General features: G+C 38.8%; 2 protein-coding genes across 3 annotated transcripts in view; one reads left to right on the forward strand and one right to left on the reverse strand.

Moving 5' to 3' along the window:
* The window catches only part of LOC137995184 (p53 and DNA damage-regulated protein 1-like), an 18,244-nt gene extending 14,654 nt beyond the window's left edge, over positions 1 to 3,590 (forward strand). The window contains exon 6 of the mRNA XM_068840762.1: positions 3,512 to 3,590. Coding sequence (XP_068696863.1) covers positions 3,512 to 3,575 — 64 coding nt within the window. The 3' untranslated portion in view covers positions 3,576 to 3,590. The remainder of the gene's footprint in view (positions 1 to 3,511) is intronic.
* The window catches only part of LOC137995165 (probable tubulin polyglutamylase TTLL9), a 27,057-nt gene that overhangs the window by 5,081 nt on the left and 1,976 nt on the right, over positions 1 to 20,000 (reverse strand). Inside the window, exons 4-19 of one of the 2 annotated variants that reach the window (XR_011122262.1) lie at positions 18,486 to 18,597; positions 17,598 to 17,683; positions 14,046 to 14,079; positions 13,891 to 13,956; positions 11,504 to 11,572; positions 10,781 to 10,816; positions 10,135 to 10,204; positions 9,786 to 9,826; positions 9,444 to 9,531; positions 8,707 to 8,765; positions 7,131 to 7,193; positions 6,283 to 6,377; positions 6,102 to 6,140; positions 3,600 to 3,713; positions 3,225 to 3,352; positions 130 to 1,351 (exon numbers count right to left, since the gene is read on the reverse strand). Coding sequence is in view for 1 of the 2 variants with exons in the window: in XM_068840744.1 (XP_068696845.1) it covers positions 1,278 to 1,351; positions 3,225 to 3,352; positions 3,600 to 3,713; positions 6,102 to 6,140; positions 6,283 to 6,377; positions 7,131 to 7,193; positions 8,707 to 8,765; positions 9,444 to 9,531; positions 9,786 to 9,826; positions 10,135 to 10,204; positions 10,781 to 10,816; positions 11,504 to 11,572; positions 13,891 to 13,956; positions 14,046 to 14,079; positions 17,598 to 17,683; positions 18,486 to 18,597 (1,174 nt within the window). In the remaining variant the exon portion in view is untranslated. Of the gene's footprint in view, positions 1,352 to 3,224; positions 3,353 to 3,599; positions 3,714 to 6,101; positions 6,141 to 6,282; positions 6,378 to 7,130; positions 7,194 to 8,706; positions 8,766 to 9,443; positions 9,532 to 9,785; positions 9,827 to 10,134; positions 10,205 to 10,780; positions 10,817 to 11,503; positions 11,573 to 13,890; positions 13,957 to 14,045; positions 14,080 to 17,597; positions 17,684 to 18,485; positions 18,598 to 20,000 lie in introns of both variants that reach the window. The other variant, XM_068840744.1, reaches the window with a different exon arrangement.

Genomic DNA, 20,000 nt, shown 5'->3' on the forward strand with positions numbered 1-20,000 from the left:
TCGACCATAAATACCAGTAACAAGCTTTAATACAACACAGCGACGAGTAGTTTCTTTCTGATTTTAATCCGACGTCAACTTTGCGCGGGACTGGTACACAAGCTTTCCTAAGGGGGGTATAGTTGCCACACTATTTATGCATTCGTGATTGACCAATCAGAAATGCAATATTTTGTTGAGTCAGTATAAATGTATAATCAATAAAGATGTAATAAGTAATAATTCAATTCTCTACATCAACAAAGCGATGTAATTATTTTACATGAAAGATGTGTACACATTTGTACTTTGAATGTTTAATTTAAAAGAAACTTAACAGAAATTCTATGTACTCAATAAGAATTTTTAATTACAAAGAGGATGCAATAATGGTAGCAAAAGTAATAAATACTATTCTGGAGGAGCCAGTGTACATAAATACTAAAAATTCACATCTAAGTTCCTTTTTTTTGTCCTCTGGACAATTTTTTTTTCTCTTACACCATTTTACAAAAGTTCTCGTAGCTGAAGCAAGTAGACACCCTTTGTTAGCAAAATTATTGCCCATAGTAATAATATTATTATTCTCTAATTCTTAGAGCTGGTCTCTTATAGGAATGTTGAATATTGTGATGATGTGGAAGATCATGAAATAAACAGGGTTTTTTGAGTACCCATTGGTCAAGCTCTAATGAGAGCATGTTCCTAATCCACTAGTCCTTCTTGAGGACTGCCTCTAGCAGAGCAAAAAGGAGTTGATAATGTAAATTGGCCACCGTACAGAGTTTCGAGCGTTAGCGCTATGACGAAGGACTAACGCTCGAAACGTCAGCTTTTAGAATCTCTGTACGGTGGCCAATTTACATTATCAACTCCTTTGATAAAACCAAATTTTTGTATACTACTTCCCCACCGACGCAACACCACAGTTTCTTTAGAAACTACCCCTTCATTCTCTAGCACTGAGAGCACCCTGTTTGCAATAGCAAAGTCGCTGTGCACAGCTAGATTAGTGGCAACTCTATCTTAAATCGAAATAAAACCAGTTACATGTACATGTATTTTTTAAAATGTCACGGTTGGTTCATTGCTTTGATTTTTGGGAGCTCTGGCATGGTTGACCTTGTAATTTCAGTCAGATGTTATCCTTCTTGTCCATGTATCACTTTCAGGAGACACTGTCCCATGGTCCATAAATTAGGTCTAACCAAGCATGCTGCATAGATCATCCTGTCCTGAGAGGTTATTGCCAAACAATGATCATGGCAAAGCCGAAGACAACGATGATTTTCAACTTGTCACACTTTTTTCAACATCTGCGCATTCTTGAAGACCTGCTTTAACTGTTTGTCACGATCACTATTGTCACAACCTGAAAGAAAATGAAGGTATGCCTTTGAGGACAACAGACCAACCCATGCAATTTGAGAGATTTAAAAGGGAAAACCATATGTAATTCTACTGTCTGTACTGGTGCCAATAAATCATGCATCTCCTCTCTGACCAGTATGTTATAATTAGCAAGACCACAGAATCGCCCTTCGCTCATAAATCTTTACCATAGTAGAGACAACAGGATAAATTTTCTTCGTTTAAGTTGGTTTAATTAAGGCATTCCATCCTGAATGAAACATTGCAATGCTACTTATGGGCTGCTTACCGGAAATGCAATAGCATTTATTTTTTGCTTGCACCTGGCTTGAATAATTCATGAGACAGTGCAGGTAAATTAGTTTAATTACATGGGTGATTATTGAAAATTCTCTGCACTAATTGGTTGCCCTTGAGGTGACTATTACACCTTTAGAATCCTTTTTTTTTTTTTCAAAATGGCCACAAGCCGTTTTGTCGAGGTGACAGACGAAGAAATTAATTCTTTTATTGAAAATGCATATTTTTCAAATAATCACCAACGTACATGCAATAAATACTAAAACAACATTATTCACTGATATTCACCTCACCTTCGGCAAATAATCAACAATTATTCGCTGAAGGCGAGGTGAGTATAATTGCAAAGGTGATTATTCAAAACATTTAATTTCTTCGTCTCTCACCTCGACAAAACGGCTTGCAGCCACTTTTGAAACACCACTTAGGTGATTATCGCGTAATGATCACCTCAAGCGCAACCAATGAGTGTAGAGAATTTTCAATAATAACCTATGTAATTATACTAATAGAGCGGTTTTCAATTGACTGTCGAAAGCAATTAGTGAATTACTTTGGTTTATGATTACTTCACTCAGTGATTGATTCAAAGTTTTCGCGCCATTTTTTCAACCAATCAGAAGTGAAACCAAAACCAATCGTGGCTTGCGCGTGCACATTTTCCCGCGCTTTGTGTCGGTTACGTGTAATTACTACGAGTTTTGATTGGTTTACTGGATTGTCTCCGACCTTTTTGATTGGCCAAAGTAATTACTTTGGTTTTGGTTTTACGACACTCAATTGAAAACTGCTCTAATCATTGTTAACTAACCACCATAACAAAGATTTGCAAGCTGGCGCCCTGGGCATCAGCCCTTCACCACAGCAAATTAATGCCTGATTAACCTATTGACCACTCAGGCGCCCTAGAACATCCCCAGTTCAGTTGACGAGTAAAAACATCAGGGCCCGGTTGTTCAAAAGCCGATTAATGCTAATCCCAGGTTAAAAATTAACCAAGGAGTTTATTTCTCTACTCCCAAATGCTTTTCAACGCTGATAGTCGGCAAAACTTTACATTAGAATACGTTAATCTTGAAAAACAGAAATAAGGAAAAGAAACTCTCATCAAAAAGTTGAAAACATAAAACAAAAGTTTACGCTAATCCTGGATTAAGTTAATCGTCTTTCGAACAACCGGGCCCTGGCGTTAGACAGAGTAAAATCTGTTACAGTAAGTCTCACTTCCAGGGGTTACTGGAGGGGTTGACTGGTTAATGAATTCAATTCGCTCTGACGAAGGACTAATGCCCAAAATGTCTTCTCTCAAATCATTCTTACTTTTGTCAATTTACCTTTATCAACTTGCTGCATAAAATGAAACTTTTCTGTTTCACTCCCAAACAACCTTTAAATACCTCCTTCAGTAATAATTATTTTATTGACCCGGTGGAGCATTTCCAAGTATGCCAAAGTCAATATTGATGAAGACATAACTTCAGTACTAAATCGTTTAGTTCAAGAAATTTAGGAAATGCAACTGTAAGAACTTTCTTTACCTAAAAAGAGCCTGTTTTGAGACATTTCACACCTACCTAAGAATGTATTTGTTGGATAAGAAGGATTTTGGATGCAGTCTGCGGTGATAGCATCATCCATGTACACTGGACCATCATTCCACATTAAATCAAAACCTCCAACACGCTTCTCGCGTCCGGTTAACCTTAGAAAGGGGAATGAGATGTTGACCCACGTTAGATTAACCAGGAACCAACTGAGATTTCAAAATTATCTAAGAGTGATGTCAAGCCTGCACTTGACATAAAAAATGTGTCACATCTTTATTTTTTGTCAGAGCAACAAAATTTCTTGTATGGTACAGGTATTATATGCCTTGGGAACCAAGAAGAAAGAGAAAACCCAAGACATTTCACAGAAACCTTTAAAGTAGAATATCAAGCATTTTGCACCTGTTTTCCATGTCTACAATATGCAACATGTCCTCCAGTAGACGACACTTCAGCTCATAATCTGACTGACTGCTGGCTGTCAGTGAAGGTGAAGCATTCACTTCGATAAGCCATCTGAGAGCGAAAAAACGTTCATTACAAAGTACAGCTCCAAATTCTGATATTAGCCATGGTCTATAACTGGGCTCTATTTATTTAGTCAAAAGAACTATTTCTGCTGTGCTCTTGGGCATTGAGACTATTTTTATTGTTGTACTTTTTCATGAATTTGCAGGGACATTCCAACTAAGGTAGGTCATAATTATCTATTATTACGGTCCTTAGACAACATTTCTGTGACTTCGTTGACATCCTATCCCTCTAATGGACAGCTACTATCTCAGTTGGGTTAATGTGGCGATGACAATCTTGGAGACCACCAAATCTACACGGAATCAGGCCGTGTTTGAAGTTATTTTATTTCTTATCCTGTTCCCTAGATTTGATGCTCTCCCCAGATTTCAAAAGCCACTGCAATGCTAAATGGTGGTAGTTTGAAAAATGCATACAATCATGACACTTAGGGCGTGTTCTATTGGGATCAACCGTTTTTAGTTGGTTGGGTTTTTCGGGTTCTATTGGGAAAAACCGTTTTCGGTTGGTTTAGTTGATCAACGTTTTCAACCAGCATCAAACTAAATTGAAACGGTTGAAAAAGCATCGGCAGCAACCCCCGTCATTTACGCGGGCCATTTAAAGTCGGCCGTGGGCTCCTGTCGTGTTGCTTTCGAGCCTGAACTTGGGTTGCAACTTGTCAACGCTGAGAAGCCTGGTGATAACTATTCCCAGGGGTTACCGCGTCTCAACCGAAAACAGTTGGAAAAGTGTTCTATTGGGAAACCTCAACCGCTTCAACCGAAAACAGTTGCGGTTCTAACCCAATAGAACACGACCTTATATGTCTGAGGGCTGTACTAACGGAAATCAGTCAGACGTACAAAAATGACTATGAACATAGGGATGCATAAACGCCATCATCTTGGTAGATACTTTAAAAAGAGTGTACAATACAGTCCACAAACTAGCACAGAACTTGAAGTTCCTATGACGCTTTGTTTTTCTCCGTTTCTATAATGTCTGGTGCATTACTTCAAAACTTTTTCCTTCATGTTGTATCCATGGGTTTTAGCGGGCGTTTGATTTATACACAAAAAATTGGGCTGAGCTAGTTGGGCCCTGGTAACTAATGACGTCAACGCAGTAACTTGATTGCATCTTCAGAAAGGAATATGCTAAAGTGTAAGAATAGAAGTCTTGAAAATCTAGAGCTTTTTGTTAAGTCCTATTCTCGGTTTTCACATGACGTCACGACCGCCATGTTGGTGCCTAAACAAAGAAAAGGCAGCCATGTTGGTGCCCCGACCAAATCCTCCGGGAATTTAACTCTATTATTATGCAAACGCTTCCTTTTGTTTTCGTTGAAAAACATGGCTGTTGATCACATGAGTGAAAACCAGCAATAGAAATATTGGACTATAGTTACCCTTCGGATGCTTTGAATGTTCTGACGATACAGAATGGAATTTTTACATGCTTGCCTTCTTTGGCGTCATTAACTGGCTTGGCCAAAAATCAAAGGCCCGCTAAAGCAGGTGGGATTTGGGAAGCACCATTTGACAATAGCATGATCCCCCCTCAGCTTACCAACTTTTTTCACATGCCTTCTCCCCCCCCCCCCCGCCCCCCCTTCGAGCGGTCATTTTTTCGGATGCTCTTTCTTCGCTTGGACCCTTGGCTGCCAGTCATTTGGAAATGATCTTCCTCAATGCCTTGCGTGTACCCTCCTAGGCTGGCCGTCCCAGAGGAGTGTTTTGAAATTGAGGATGCTGCCACGTTGTTATTTAGACGAGATGGGTCATACATCGCACAGCTCTTGAAAGGGAATTATTTCACCAAAGAATGCGGCAAGAAGCAGGAATTCAGAGACTATGTTTACACCGTCATGTACCCTGAAGAGTACACTCTGACTGAAAGCAATGCTGAAAATGACTTCCACAGCAGCACAAGCGGCGAAGAAGAGCTTGATGACAGTGAAGATGAAGATGCGTGCCAGTAAAAGTTGCATCAGCTTAAAGTTCTCTTTAGTGGATGCAAATATTCCTGTCGTCAAACGTTATTTTAAATCAGAAGGAAAATTTGTATGAAATTAGTATCCAGCCTTCCATGTTTCTCCTATAGCAGTTTTTTACATATTAAAACATCATGCCATTTCAAAGTTTTACTAAAATATTTCTTGTGACCCCCCCCCCCGCCCTCTTTTCCCTTATTTTCTTTTTTTGTCGCACCCCCCCCCCCCCCCCTCCCCAAATCCCACCAGCGCCCACTAACTTATAAAAAATGAACAGTTCCCTATGCGGGGAAATTTTTAAAAGTACTATACCCCAGACGCTATAAATGTTCAAACGAAAGTCAAAAAGACGGGGGAAAAAATAAGCACCATATAGACTTTAAGTAACAACTTACGGTTTAAGTCTGGAGTCAATAAGAATATCATAACCATATCTTGATGATGTCGTTAAATGAAATAACTCAAAAAAAAAATACACAGCTGGAATGACTTGACAAAAAAGCCATGATTTGTTCTTCTCATCCCACTAGATTTCAAAAAGGGGGGAAAATCTCAACAACTCGATAAAAAGGATACAATTCGAAGCAATGTTTATCATTAATCATAACTTTTTGAACGGCTTGTATACTCTTGATGAAGATGTTATCCATATCTCTAACCAAAGTTTCTACCTGGAAAGATAAAAATTAATGATGACTGCAATACAATAGGCAGGTTAAAAAAGGTCTACCTGCTTCATTAGGATAGAAATTGAAGGGAAAAAAACTCCCAGCCGCTAGGCTTGAACCCAACATTGAAATAATTTTCAAATCTGAGAAAACCATACTCTTCCAAGCCAAGATTCCAAATTAATAATAAACTTTACCTCAGTGTCAACTGTATTTAGTGTTGAGGCACCAATAATTGGGGACATTGTTCAGATATCAAATTGTAGGATGGTACTTTGAGGAGAAGGAAAAAACGTCATCGGAAAGGAATGTGCAAAAGTGTAAAAATAGAAGTCTTCTTGAAAATCTTGAGCTTTTTGTTAAGTCCTATAGAAATATGGGACTATATGATTCAGAATGGAATTTTAACATTCTTGCCTTCTTTGACGTCACTAACTGGATCGGCCAAAAATCCAAGGCCCGCTAAAGCACGTGGATATACTAAGGACCATTCATTTTTTATGAGGGAGGGGGAGCTGGTGGGATCTGGGAAGCACCATTTAAAAATCGCATGACCCCACCGCCCCCCCCCCCAAGTCTGGGAATTGCACGTGGGCCACATTTGCAGAAGGCGAGTGCTCTTCCCACTGTGCCAATCCTGCCTTTAGACCTTTTGTACCTCCCCACTGATGTGTCAATGTGAGTAAAGTTCTTTTTTGTTCACATACTGGGAATGAACTTCTAACACTACAGCGATAGAATGGTTACTATGTTTACCTTCTCTATGCCATGTTTTGCCACCAGATACCTTCTTAGCTGTTGTAAAGACCACTTGCAACCCTGAACATATTAATTTTAATGTTAAAAAACAAGAATAATGTTGCTTGTTACATTCGCAGAGTCATCTCATCTCAGAGGTAGATGGAGGACATTCCATGAGGTTTCCTCTTATTAATTTTGAAATTGAAAAATGTCAAAACTATTAACTGTTATTCACTAGTCACTCTTAAGCTGACCACACACGGTTCAACATCCTGAAACATTAATGATTTGTTGCTCAACAAATGTTGAACAATGTTGCTGGACGTGTTGAACCCGATAGAGCTGGTCTCTATTTTCGTTCAACATCTTGAATGGCTTATTTCAACATTCGACATGGCATGACACACTGTTCAACATTCGTTGGTCAAAAAATGTTGAACCGTGTGTCATACCATGTTGAACGCTGAAATATGCCATTCAACACGTTGAACGATGTTGAACGAAAATAGAGACCAGCTCTCTCTCATTCAACACGTCTGTGCAACATTGACCGTGTTTTCACGACAGCGGTTGTCTCACTTAACATTTATGAAAGTGGTTTGTTTGCAGACTTCGTTAAGCGACTTACACATGATACCTGTTTTCACGGGTAAGATTAAATGAGGAGAGAGATCGTGCCAATACAATAATAAAAATCGCATGCCTGTTGTATTTCCGATTCGAATAACCGCAAGCAACTCCTCATTATAACTACCTGGTTTGGTGGCTTAAATTTAATGAGAATTCTATTGAATTTTGCCGACTCGCTTAAATTTAAGCGACTTGGGAAAGGAACTGTTTTGACGGAATTTTCGGTTTTCATTCTCTACGCGACCTGAAAAACCGCTCTTGAAAACACGGCCACTGTTCAACATTTGTTGAGCAACAAATGTTGCACGATGTTGAGTCGTGTGTCATCGGCGTAAGAGTGACTAGTGAATAACAGTTATTAGTAAAATCCAACTAGTGGTCTATTATTAATGCTGCGTTCTGATTGGTTGCGCTACTAGTAGGCTATTTGTTATAGCCCACTAGTAGCGAAAAGCGCCAGCTTTAAAAACCAAAACAACAATTAAAGTCTAGCTTTAACTAGCGAAAGATGTTTCGTCTCGATATTTTCTTGACCAACTAGTTGGATTTTACTAAAACAATTATTCCTCTCGCCCTCATGGCCTCTGAGTCAATAGCCCATTCGGCCTTCGGCCTCATGGGCTATTGACTCAGAGCCCATTCGGGCTCGAGGAATAATTGTTAAATAGTTTTGACCTGTTGACAACCATGTGTCGCCGGCTTTAAAACATTTTTAGATCTTGGCCAACAATGAGAATAAGATAGTTGGATGTAAAAATAAATGAGTGACTTGGGTTTAGAGGGATATTATTACAAAAACACAAAACTTGAAAGGGTTTACCACAACTTCTTGTTTGCTGGATTTTACTTTCATCAGAAATACGCACCCACTTGTCAGTTGCCTATGCATGTATGTACTGTAGTGGAACTTTCATGTAAATGTAGCATTGCTTGAGGTGTTGAATATTGATTTTCAACACACCTTTTCAGCATCATAATCAGGAGCTGTCTTCTGAATGGCAACATTGGTGAGGTGAACATCTGCAATACTCTAATGTCAAGGATATAACCTGGATGGTGAACTATGGTCAATGAAGTGACTGACTTTCTCAGCCATGCTCCACCCACTATGACTGAAGGATTGGTTGCCTGACTCATTAGGCCTAGTGCTTAGGACCACAGAGTTACTTCATAAACCGGTCAATGTAAAAAAGAGTGGTCAGCATATGCAGTCTTCCAATTTCCACAATAAGTGAAAGATTTGAAAGAACTAAATCTCCATCTAAAATGTGGGGAAGAAAAGGTGCCAATCATTTTACAACACATAGCTGAATAATTATAACCTTAGTTTCTGGTTTTTGTGTCATCAAATTGCCGTGAATGAAGGCCAGCCTCAAGTAAGATATAAAAAAGCTCTTGATTTTACGTCTCTTTGGCACATGCCACACACTTATAAATGTACTGACTGATGAAAGTAAAGACTCACTCACTCACTACTGAATGTTACATGTAATTGCTTCATTGAGCAATACAATCCTTACTATTACACTACAGGCAAAGGGACTTCCCAACAAAAAAAGCTTCTCTACTTGTGTAGAAGATCTTCAGTTTGGTGTGAATTCTTGTATCCCACGAGGAAAAAATATCAAGTCAAGACAGCAATCAAGAATATGTGGAAGAACAAAAACATCAATCTAAAGACAAATGGCAGGAGGATACATGTATCATCTATTGCATCCAAAGAGAACCTTGTATTTGAAAATCTTGCAAAACCTTCTCGGTAAAGCCAGGCACACAAAGGGGCATACTAAGATAGCAATGATAACATCCCAAGGTGAGTTATGTTTGCTCAGTACAATTGGCAGATCAAAATTTCTAATGCGGACAAAGGCAGTTTAAAGAAGACAACCATAGAAAACAATAGGAACCACAACGTGCTCATTAAAGTAAGCCATTTTTAGTAACTTTTAGGCATATTCCACAATTTCTTGTACACTTATCAGTCAATGTAAATTAGTGACTTAAACTGTTTAAATTACTGTAAGTGACGAAAACACTTACTGAAGTTACAAGGACATAAACTCTTAAATCAAACTTTCTCCCTGCAACACAAAGAAAACAGTTTATTTTACCAGTCATATAAATGCACCTGTTTATTTAGGAAGCATTGCGGAGCGAGAGGTACTTGAACCATGCAGGAATCTCCAAAAGTGCTGACAATGTTAATCAGATACTAATTGCTGATAATGATGATTATGATTACCACCATGGCAGAGGTGAAATTGATTTCGATAGTGATGATACAGAGAAGTAGGATAATGATCACAACGATGAAGACGTCGATCACTAGAGATAAGATGATGACCCTGGAAAGGTAACATTAACACCAACAGTAGCCCTTGCGACTTACCTCCTATTAAGTATGGGTTTTCCACATACCACTGTACAATGTATGCCTCTGGTGTTTCTTTTTCATCTTTCTAAATGGAAGGTTAGGAAAATGAATGAATAAGTGAAGTTTTGGGTATTTCAACTAACTAAAATGTCTTTCTACCAGATATTATTTCTGTTTCCAGCATGTCATAAAAATTCTTGGGCAAATAAAATTACCGGTATTTTATGTGCTCTGACAACTGGTTGCGGCTGATACCTACCGGTAACTAAGCATTAACAAGGAGTTTAAGAAACGACGACGGCCACGGCTACGGCAACGCCAAAATGCAGTGATATTATTGGTTAAAAGAACCAAAATGATCGTGCTGCACGTGCGGCACGCATTTTTGAACAATTCTCTTCCGTACTCGTCAAAACTACAACGTGAAATGACCAAATTTAAGGTTTTGACGACAACGTGGACAAACTACAGTGAATCTTTCAGTCTCACTCTTTACTTCAAATCCGTCCGTACCAATCCAGTTATAGGACACTTTGCCCATATTGTATAATATAAACAAGATGGAATAATCATGAAATACTTCGAACAGAAGTGCCGTTTTCGTCGCCATAGCCGTCGTGGTATCTTAAACTCCCTAACAAGCTATGATCTATGAACTTACCCTGTCATCTGACATTGCAGCGCGATAAGGATCTTCCTAGTAATATAATAAATTAAAGGAAATTGTTGTTTTCTATGTCTTTATTGTCACTATGATATGTCTTTATTGTCACTATGATATGGAGGTGCATGTCCTCCATATGCTAATACTATGCTTCTTAGAGACTCACTAGGGTTGACACCAAACCACTGCACTTGCAGTGGGAAAAAGTGAGCTACAGGTTGAAGCCACATGTCATTATAGAGATGAAACTCTGGATCTCTGCAGTGCCTAACAGCATTATTTTTATTATGTTACTGATGTCAATGAAGCCTGGTATCGTTCCCGTACACTTTTCCAGTCGCTGCAATCATCAATCACTTGCACAGTCTGCTTTCATTCCCAACCATCCAGTTAAACTTAAATGAATTTGAAGAGTTTTGACCAGTGTTTACAAACGTGGTTTTTGTCAGAGGGTCACTTAGCTTTAATACGAATCGCATTTTAATGCTCTGTAACCACTACCGGTATGACAGACTACTCCTTAGAAATCTTTCAGTTTTCAGATGCATGATTGCGCATTGCACAGAACAGAGGAATTGCCATTTTTGAAACTGCTTTTGGAGTGTTATGGAACCATTCAGCTTTTCCTTGGATTTTCTTAGTTATGGCACCCTTTGCCATTTGTGTTAGGTTAAATGAACTTTAACCAAATAAAAAAACATCAAATTTAATTAAAACAACCTTTTTCCAGTCCATTATATCTTTCAGTTTCCTGAACAGGAAAATTCCCTTTCCCTGTGACTTGCCTACCTGCAAGAAATTAACTAAAATTATTTTTATTGCGGTCTCACACATTAACTTGCACCTTGTGCTACAATGTCTCCAAGACACATAAGTTAGTGACAAAAATAACAAAATAATACAAAATGCAATATATAATTCTAGGAATATATGAATGAATGATGGAAAGGTGTAATGGGCCAAAGAAGAGTATAAGATACAAGTTTGTTGGCAACCAGCAAAAGGACAACTGAAAAATCAGCGTCCAAGGCAGTAATCAAACCTACGACCTCGGTAACATTGGTTTTGTAACAAATTGAGGTGTTTGCTTGACTTTGTAGAGCCTGAAAATAGCTGGACACACTGTCCATTCGAGACCTAGATAAACGACTTAACCCCCTAGGAGTTCTAGTAGCTCAATAGGTAGAGCGTACGGAGGCCATAGGTTCAATTCCTGCCTAAGACTTTGATTTTTCAGTTGTGCTTTCACCCGTTGCTAACCAACTTGTATCATAATTTTGGGAAATGTCATGATTTTTATTTTTCTTGAAGGTACAATGCTTTTCTAGGTTATTTTGATAATGCTTCTTCAGACGTGAGTGGAGGCCTACATGTTGAACTGCTTATATGAAATCCCGCGATCCTTGTAGTTCTGAGCGCAATATTAGCAATTGCGTAGAAAAGCCTGACAAATTAATTCAGGACTTCAACGGGATTTGAACCCGTGACCTCGCGTTACCGGTGCAACGCTCTAACCAACTGAGCTATGAAGCCACTGATTTTGGGAGCTGGTCATTTGTGGGTTCAAATGTTCCCGTGATGAATGAATCAAAGAATGAAATGATTCATATGTGGATGTCAACTGTGGATATGAAACCAAGTGAAGCTATGATCCTCGCAGTTGCACGCAATTTTTGCAATTGCATAGAGAGCCATAACTGCGAGGATCATAGCTTCACTTGATTTCGTATCTACAGTTCAACATATGATTCATTTCATATATCACTTCGTTCATTGCTTCATTCTTCATGGGAACATTTAAACCCACAAATGAAAAGCTCCCAACATCAATGGCTTCAAAGCTCAGTTGGTTAGAGCATCGTCACCGGTATTGCAAGGTCACAAGTTTAAACTCCGTTGAAGTCCTGAAATTTTTAGGCTTCTCTACGCAATTGCAAATAACGGCGAGGATCGTAGCTTTACTTAATATTGTTACTAGCACTCAAGAACTGTTAACAGCAATTGTTAATTTAGCTTAAAGGTTAATAACCCATGGACTCCTAGAAGTGTCCCCTAAGTATATTTTACTCGTCAATGGGGCCAGGAGGCTCGATTGACCAGCCGTTGTGTGCGGCTGCGTTACTCCGCCCACACGGGTCCAGCTAATAATTGCATCTTCCACCAATCAAAAAGTCGCCTTCCTGCCAAGTACAAAATACAATTGGCTGAGTACAACATACAATTTGTGACAGGTGCTACGTCACGGACAAACGATGCAGACCAGTGATGCACCTGTTTGTTGGGAGGAGGATGTTAACGGCACTCCCAAAACGGCTGCAAATCGAGCCTGTTGGGCCAGGGGCTGTTTAGGAGTCAGTGGATTTTAAACAACCCTACAACCTATAAAAAACTATGCCCCCTTTTAACCCATTGACTCCAAGGAGTAAGACTAGACTTGGTAGATTTTACTCTGTCTAGCTACATCTGATGTAGATGATTTTACTTTTGTCCACTGGGGGCAGTTTAGGAACTGGTCAATGGATTACAGTGAAAACAATTCAAGCGTTCCTCTGACGAGCGGATCAATGATTTCGTTATAATACTTGCAAATTTGATTTCAGTAATCATTTCAATAATCTGTTCGTCGGATGAATAATGCAAAATTAAAATCAAGCCTCAGTTCAAAGCTCGAATTTTGATTGGAATATTGCTGGCTTCCGGTGCCAGGCCGACATGAGAATTTCACAGGTTTACTGATTTGCACAATCTGTCATAATCTGTCAAACAACGGTCATTTCACACTAGCAACATTACCTTTCTGTAATCTTACCATTATCCTCAAACTTGAGACAGTATGTTTCGAATTCCAAAGATGGGACAGAGAAATGAGTTTAAAATGAAAGGCAAATCACGCTTGTTACGACCTTGGCAGATTATGCAAATTGGTGCACCTGTCAAGTTTTCAAGCAGTTTTGACTGTAAAGTTACATATTGTTAAAAAATATATGTTAACTCTACCTAACCCAACCTTGCCCATATAATATTATTATTGAAATAAATATTAATGGTTAAGTAAGTTCAAATCATTCTGTATACTTGTACACATTATAATAGCTGTGAAAACTTACAGGCTTCATTATCCATGTTGTACCAGGGTTCCTTTTAAATTCCTCCACAAAGATATGATACTCCATCTAGAGTAAGCATTGACAGTCGGCGAAAATTAGATAGTCATTTCTGAATTTTAAAAAATGCAGAAAATGTTACCTAATTTCAAACTTACCGGAAGCTCAAACGTAGTTGGAAAGAAGTCACATCTTGTATGAAGTCAAGGAAAGAAATGATAATGGCAACAGAGACTTGACACAATAAAACATAATAAATTAATACCAGAAACCCATAAGGGTTGAAACGTGTAACGCGCGTTCACAGCTTCCGAATATTCAGTGCCAACTGATTGGTTGAATGTTTCACTGCTAAGTACCATATTTGGAAACCCCTCACTCTTGTTGTTCCAAATATGGTACTTTGAAAATTGAATATTCAGAAGCTTGTTTCCAAGCACACAAGGGGCCGTTACACGTTATGGGTTTCTTTTAATACTTATATAAGGCACAAAATAGAATATGGATATAATCAAATGCGCTTGTTACCGGTAATTACAAATTTTGTTATGTTAATAAAATACCTATTGATTGTAATAGTAAACACATTGGACATTTCTAAAAACAAAGTAATGTCAGAACATACATAGTCTGCACAGCTAACTGTTTTCTAAACAGACAAAAGCTTGTCTAAAAGATATGTCTTTAATCTGCTTATAGACTGTTCAGATCTTATGTAGCTCAGGAGTTTGCTCCAGACAGCAGGGGCCGCAGTCACGTATGCTCTGTCTCCTAGTGTTTTCCTCATTTTTACAGTAGGTGCCATCAGTAGTAGTGGCTCATTAGCAGATCTCTGGGAGTAACATTTGTGCCTTCTAATCTTGACTAAATCACAGATATATCCTGGCACCATTCCAGCCTGCAGTACTGGTGTCCCATGATACACGATACGTCCAGCTCTAGCGTGTAGTTTTTCCAGGTTGCTGAAGTGTGTCTTGTTGCATGACCCCCAAACAGTTTAACTAGGCCGTATGTGACCGATGGCAATATACCTTTTGTATAAAAGACTTCCAATTGCTTTCGGGGGAGGGACTGCACGCGTCGAAGTAGGCTCAGTTTAGATGCAAAAGACTTCGCGACATTTGCAACGTGATCTGACCAGGCCATCTTATTGTCGACATGCACTCCTAGAAGACGTTCTAATGTTGTCCAATTTACAGTAGGGACCTTAAGATCTATGACGGCGACGTCGACGAAAACGTCACCTCAAAATAGAACTTCGCCTCTAGTAAAAGTCTCTCGCGATTATTCCACCTCGTTCACTTCATACAATGTGGGCGAAGTTTCCTAAAAATCAATTGGTACGAGCGGTTTCAAACTGAAAATAGAGAATGAAAGATTCTCTGTTGCATGCTCATGTTGTTGTCAAAACCTAAAATTTAGTGATTTCATGTCATCGTCATGCAGAGAACCGCAAAAATATGAGCTAAAATTTGTCATGTTTGTGCTCTTTTAACCAATGATATCATTGTTTTGTGGCGTTTTCGTCAACGTCGTCGTCGTAGATCTTAAGCTCCCTAGTGTTGTTTCCGAGACGCAAAGCCTGGATTGGACCAATGAAGGGTTGCCGTTGCATGATCACTGCCTTGCACTTGTCCGGGTGTGGTACCAATATTGATTGTTGTCGCAGCATTTCTACAAGTCTGCCAAGGCATTATTGAGTTTATTTGTTAACGCGTCGATGTTTTCTGCAACACAGTATTGAGTTCTGTCGACTGCGTACAAGACTTAGTAAGTTTCTGCTGAACGTACTGACTTTGGGAGGTCGTTTGTGAAGAGGGAGAATAAGGTAGGTCCCCGAACTGAGCCCTGGGGTACACTGTGCAGTATATACTGTGTGTCTGAGTTGCGTCCGTTCACTCTGACAAACTGTCTTCATTCTGCAAGGTAGTGGCTCAGCCACAGCCATATATCTCCTCTGATTCCAAGATCATTTAGCTTTTGTAATAATATATTGTGCCACAGTGTCAAAGACTTTGGTGAAATCAACAAACAACACTCCCACCAGTAGCTTCCTATCCACTGCTATCCTCCACTTCTCTGTTATTTGTATTAGTAGCTTTTCCGTCGATTTTCCCTTCTTATAGGCCCATTGTCCGTAATCAAGTAGATTTCATGTGACCACATGATCAATGATGTTACTTGCAACACATGATTCCATTAACTTGCTTGGGATACTAAGAATAGAGAGTGGTCTGTAGCACGTCCGGTCTTCCTTTTTTGAAAGCTGCACTGACCCTGGCTATCTTCCACTGAACTGGTGGCATGCAAGCTTTGGCGCTGTGTTTGAATATTCTCTTGAGAGATAAAGCGATTGGCCTCCCCGCGGACTTCAAAAGTCGTGCTGGCACTCCGTCTGGTTCTGTTGCTGGTTCTGGTTCAATTTCCTTCTGTCTAATTATTATATTTGTTAAAGACTGCGGGTCTGTTTCCCGGCTGCAAACCTGTATTGGCTGGCTTTCGCCCGCAAGACCAATCAGGTTTGTGGCGATGGTGCAGAAATATCTGTTTTAAGTAGGTTTGCTTTTTCAGTGTCGTTTGCTGTGAGTGTTCCATCGTCCTTCTTTAATTGACGGGCCTGATTGTTTGTTTTTGTATTTCCTGATGCCTTTTTTAGTAGTCTCCAGTAAGCGCCAGCGGTTTTCACTTCATCAAATAGATTGGAGTAGTGTTCAGCTTTGGCCAATTTTCGTCAGTGTTGACGATGAACCAGGCTTGCCTTTTTAGTACGGTTTTGTTCTCACTATTATTACTTCTGAATGAAATAATTTGAAGTGAAGTGAAGTGAATTTGAAGTCTGTGTTTGTGGCAAAATCTGTTAGCCGGCTGTTGGCCGACAGTCAGCCAACAGTCGACCGACAGTCGGCCAACAGACAGCCAACAGTCGGAAAACAGTCGACCGACAGGTTTTTTGGGGAGCCCTTCTTCACAATTACCATAACAAACTGCCCTGCTCCCAACTGTGTGGCTTCATAGCTCAGTTGGTATAGCATTACATGGATATCGCAGAGGTCACAGGTTCAAATCCTGTTGGAGCCACCTGAATTTTTCAGGTGACTATATAAGACAATTGCTTAAAATTTCTGGTAAAAATAATTATTACTATTACACTGACAAGCCATAAGTAATGTCCACTCAGGAATAACATTGTAAACTCCAGGCTGTTTAGAGAACTAAACAATTAAGTTGAAAATGGTGGTGATGACCACAGTAACATTATACATGTAGCTTCTGAACGAGGCTTGAGGAATGGTTGAATGACGTCATGTTGTAAAATGCCCAAGTTCTAGAAGCCTTCAGAATAAAGTTAAGCATCTCTATCTCTTCTCTGTTTATTGTATGCGTCGCAAACAAAGGCAACACCTGGAGCGCCGCCAAGTCTGGAAATCGAACCAGGGCCACATTGGTGGGTGGCAAACCGTGCTCTCACCACTATGCTATTCCTGCTCCCCTAGAGAGAAAAAACCCCTGATAAAACAGTTTAAACAGATTGCCCTTGAGGGTATTAATATGTTATACAAATCTTTGCATAATGTTCACCACTGATGGACAAAATACTGTAAACAACTGTGCATGCCTTGGGAAACCTTTCATTTATAGTTCATCTTCATCTCAACATAATAATTATTTATCTTGTTGCATATACCACGGAATATAGATTATAAGGATACTTTGCAGCTTCATCTTTTCCATACTCTCTTTCTAACTGTTTCTTGAGTCTTTTTAAATTCTTAGCCATGAGGTTTTTTCGAGTCAACTACGGATAGAAATGGAAACAAAATTCAAAGTTCATTTTTACAGGCCCTGCAAGTAATAAATACAATATGAGCAGTAGATCTGTAAAACATTTACAAACTCTTGGCTTCGCCTTGAGTTTGTAAATGTGATACAAATCTGACAAATATGCAAAAAAATGTATGATCTGCAAATATGTGACTTATTCAACGGCAGCATTTAAGTGTTCATGTACACTAGCTATTTTTGTTGATTCAAGACAATTTACCTGGGAAAATCACAAGAAACATTTATGTAAACGAGGCCAAAGCCAAGTTGTTAGGGTGCCTAACACATGGCGGGTTCCCAGGTTCAAGTTCCCCTTTTATCACTGGGTACATGTACTGACCAGCTGTGCTTCTAAAACAGCCAACTAATTTGGGATTCTCAAAGATTTGTTGTCTTTTTTTCAATGACACATTTCAATGATGTGTTTCATTTACCTGGAATGTACAGAGGGACATACATTTTCTCCACTCTTTTTTTTTCCACTTGCGACTTACTTGCTACTTAGCTGCTACTTGCTCCTTTTTGCGACTTAGGGTTAGGGTTAGGGTTAGGATTGGGCTAATTACAATGTTACAATGTGAAGCCTAACCCTAACTCTAACCCAGCTAATTGGAAAGAAAGTAGCAGCTAAGTCGCAAGAAAGTAGCAGCTAAGTAGTAAGTAAGTCGCAAGTGAAAAAAAATGAAGAAAGAGAATGTATGTCCCTTTGAAGACACCATAGGAAAGACCCTGAGAACTGCTATCAAGTAAGTACTACTTCATATACCTATTTGTACCTCATAGTGGTTCCTAAAATGGCAGATCTTGACATGTTCTTCCATGTACATATGATCAAAGAATTCTCTCATCCATCCAACGTCACACCAATAAAAATCCCATTCACCTTCCCTATTAAATCATAAAAATATGTTTTCCTCTACATCTATTCCTGGATCTTTTTTCACTCCTCCCAAATATAATGACATATTTTTGACAATTTAACCCAATTACCATTTTTTTTCTTTTGTGGCGTGAAAGTGGGTGCTGATAAACCACAGGGTACCCAAGCTGGTAGTAATCTGAGTGCATTACCAAAACCCACATTTGCATCCCCAATAACAACTATTGTGCAGGCTATTGAGTGATCTAAAATGGAACCATCACATGAAGGAAGTTGTTAAGAAAGCTAGGAAATGCATGTTTTGTTTTTCTCAATTAAAGCGTGCAGTTCTAGGCCCTAATGAATTATTGCAGTTCTATCGGACCTGCATCCGCCCAATCAAGGAATATGCATGGATTGCCCAGTTTTTCATGACAGTCTACCTGTGTATCTTTCTCCCGAGCTAGAGGCAGATCAAAAGAGGGCAATGCATATCATTTTCCAATGTTTTGTGTATGATGAGGCAGTTGTTAAGACAGACTGTTCCAGAAAATCTTGGAAAACAAAGACAGCAAGACCAGGAATTTGCTGCCCCCACGAAATGCTAAGCAGTATAATCTCTGAAAGGCACGCCAATTCAATCCAGTTTTCACGGCAGACAGATTTTGAAATAAGTTTTATAGTTTTTAACGCACTTGAGGTTTTCATGACGTAAATATTTTATCTTTTTTAAGAATTATTCTTTCTTAGTAACTAATTACTTCAAGATCCATTTAATGTTAGTTCTTAGTTATTATGTATTGACTTCAGATGTTTTCTTTATATGTATATATTATAGTCATTTTCATTCAATCTTTTATTCTGTAAAATAAATAATATGACGTAATTCAACCCTATTCTATCTATTCAACCCTATCTATCTATCTATCTATCTATCTATCTATCTATCTATCTATCTATCTATCTATCTATCTATCTATGCATTTATTTTGACTTAATTATCATAATAATTATTGAGTAGTAGGGGATGAAAACAGGTTTATGCCTTAAGGCATAAAAACGAAAAATGAAATTGAGTTATTTTACAGGAAGCCCACGTGTTCTGCACAGCATTAAATAAAGATATATTCCATTGTGATTTACAACACAATACAACCATTAAGTGGTTTGCATGTTAATCCATGTTGATGACAGAAACAAAAGATCTGTCTATTTCATTACCTTCTTTAGTTCGTCATAATATTGTACATTTTGTCATTGTTATACAATGTCTCTATAGGTTGATTGTCAACAAGCTATTAAATAGCTTTTAAAGTAGTTTGTAGATGAGAATGCGGATAAAATTATTTTACTTTGTGGTTGTTTTGCATCATTTTAATGCCTCGTTACCAAATTAACCTGGAATTTCAAGGTTTTATTTTAAAATAACAGC

Source organism: Montipora foliosa, chromosome 1, assembly GCF_036669935.1.
Source record: "Montipora foliosa isolate CH-2021 chromosome 1, ASM3666993v2, whole genome shotgun sequence".
NCBI classification, from domain to species: Eukaryota; Metazoa; Cnidaria; class Anthozoa; order Scleractinia; family Acroporidae; genus Montipora; species Montipora foliosa.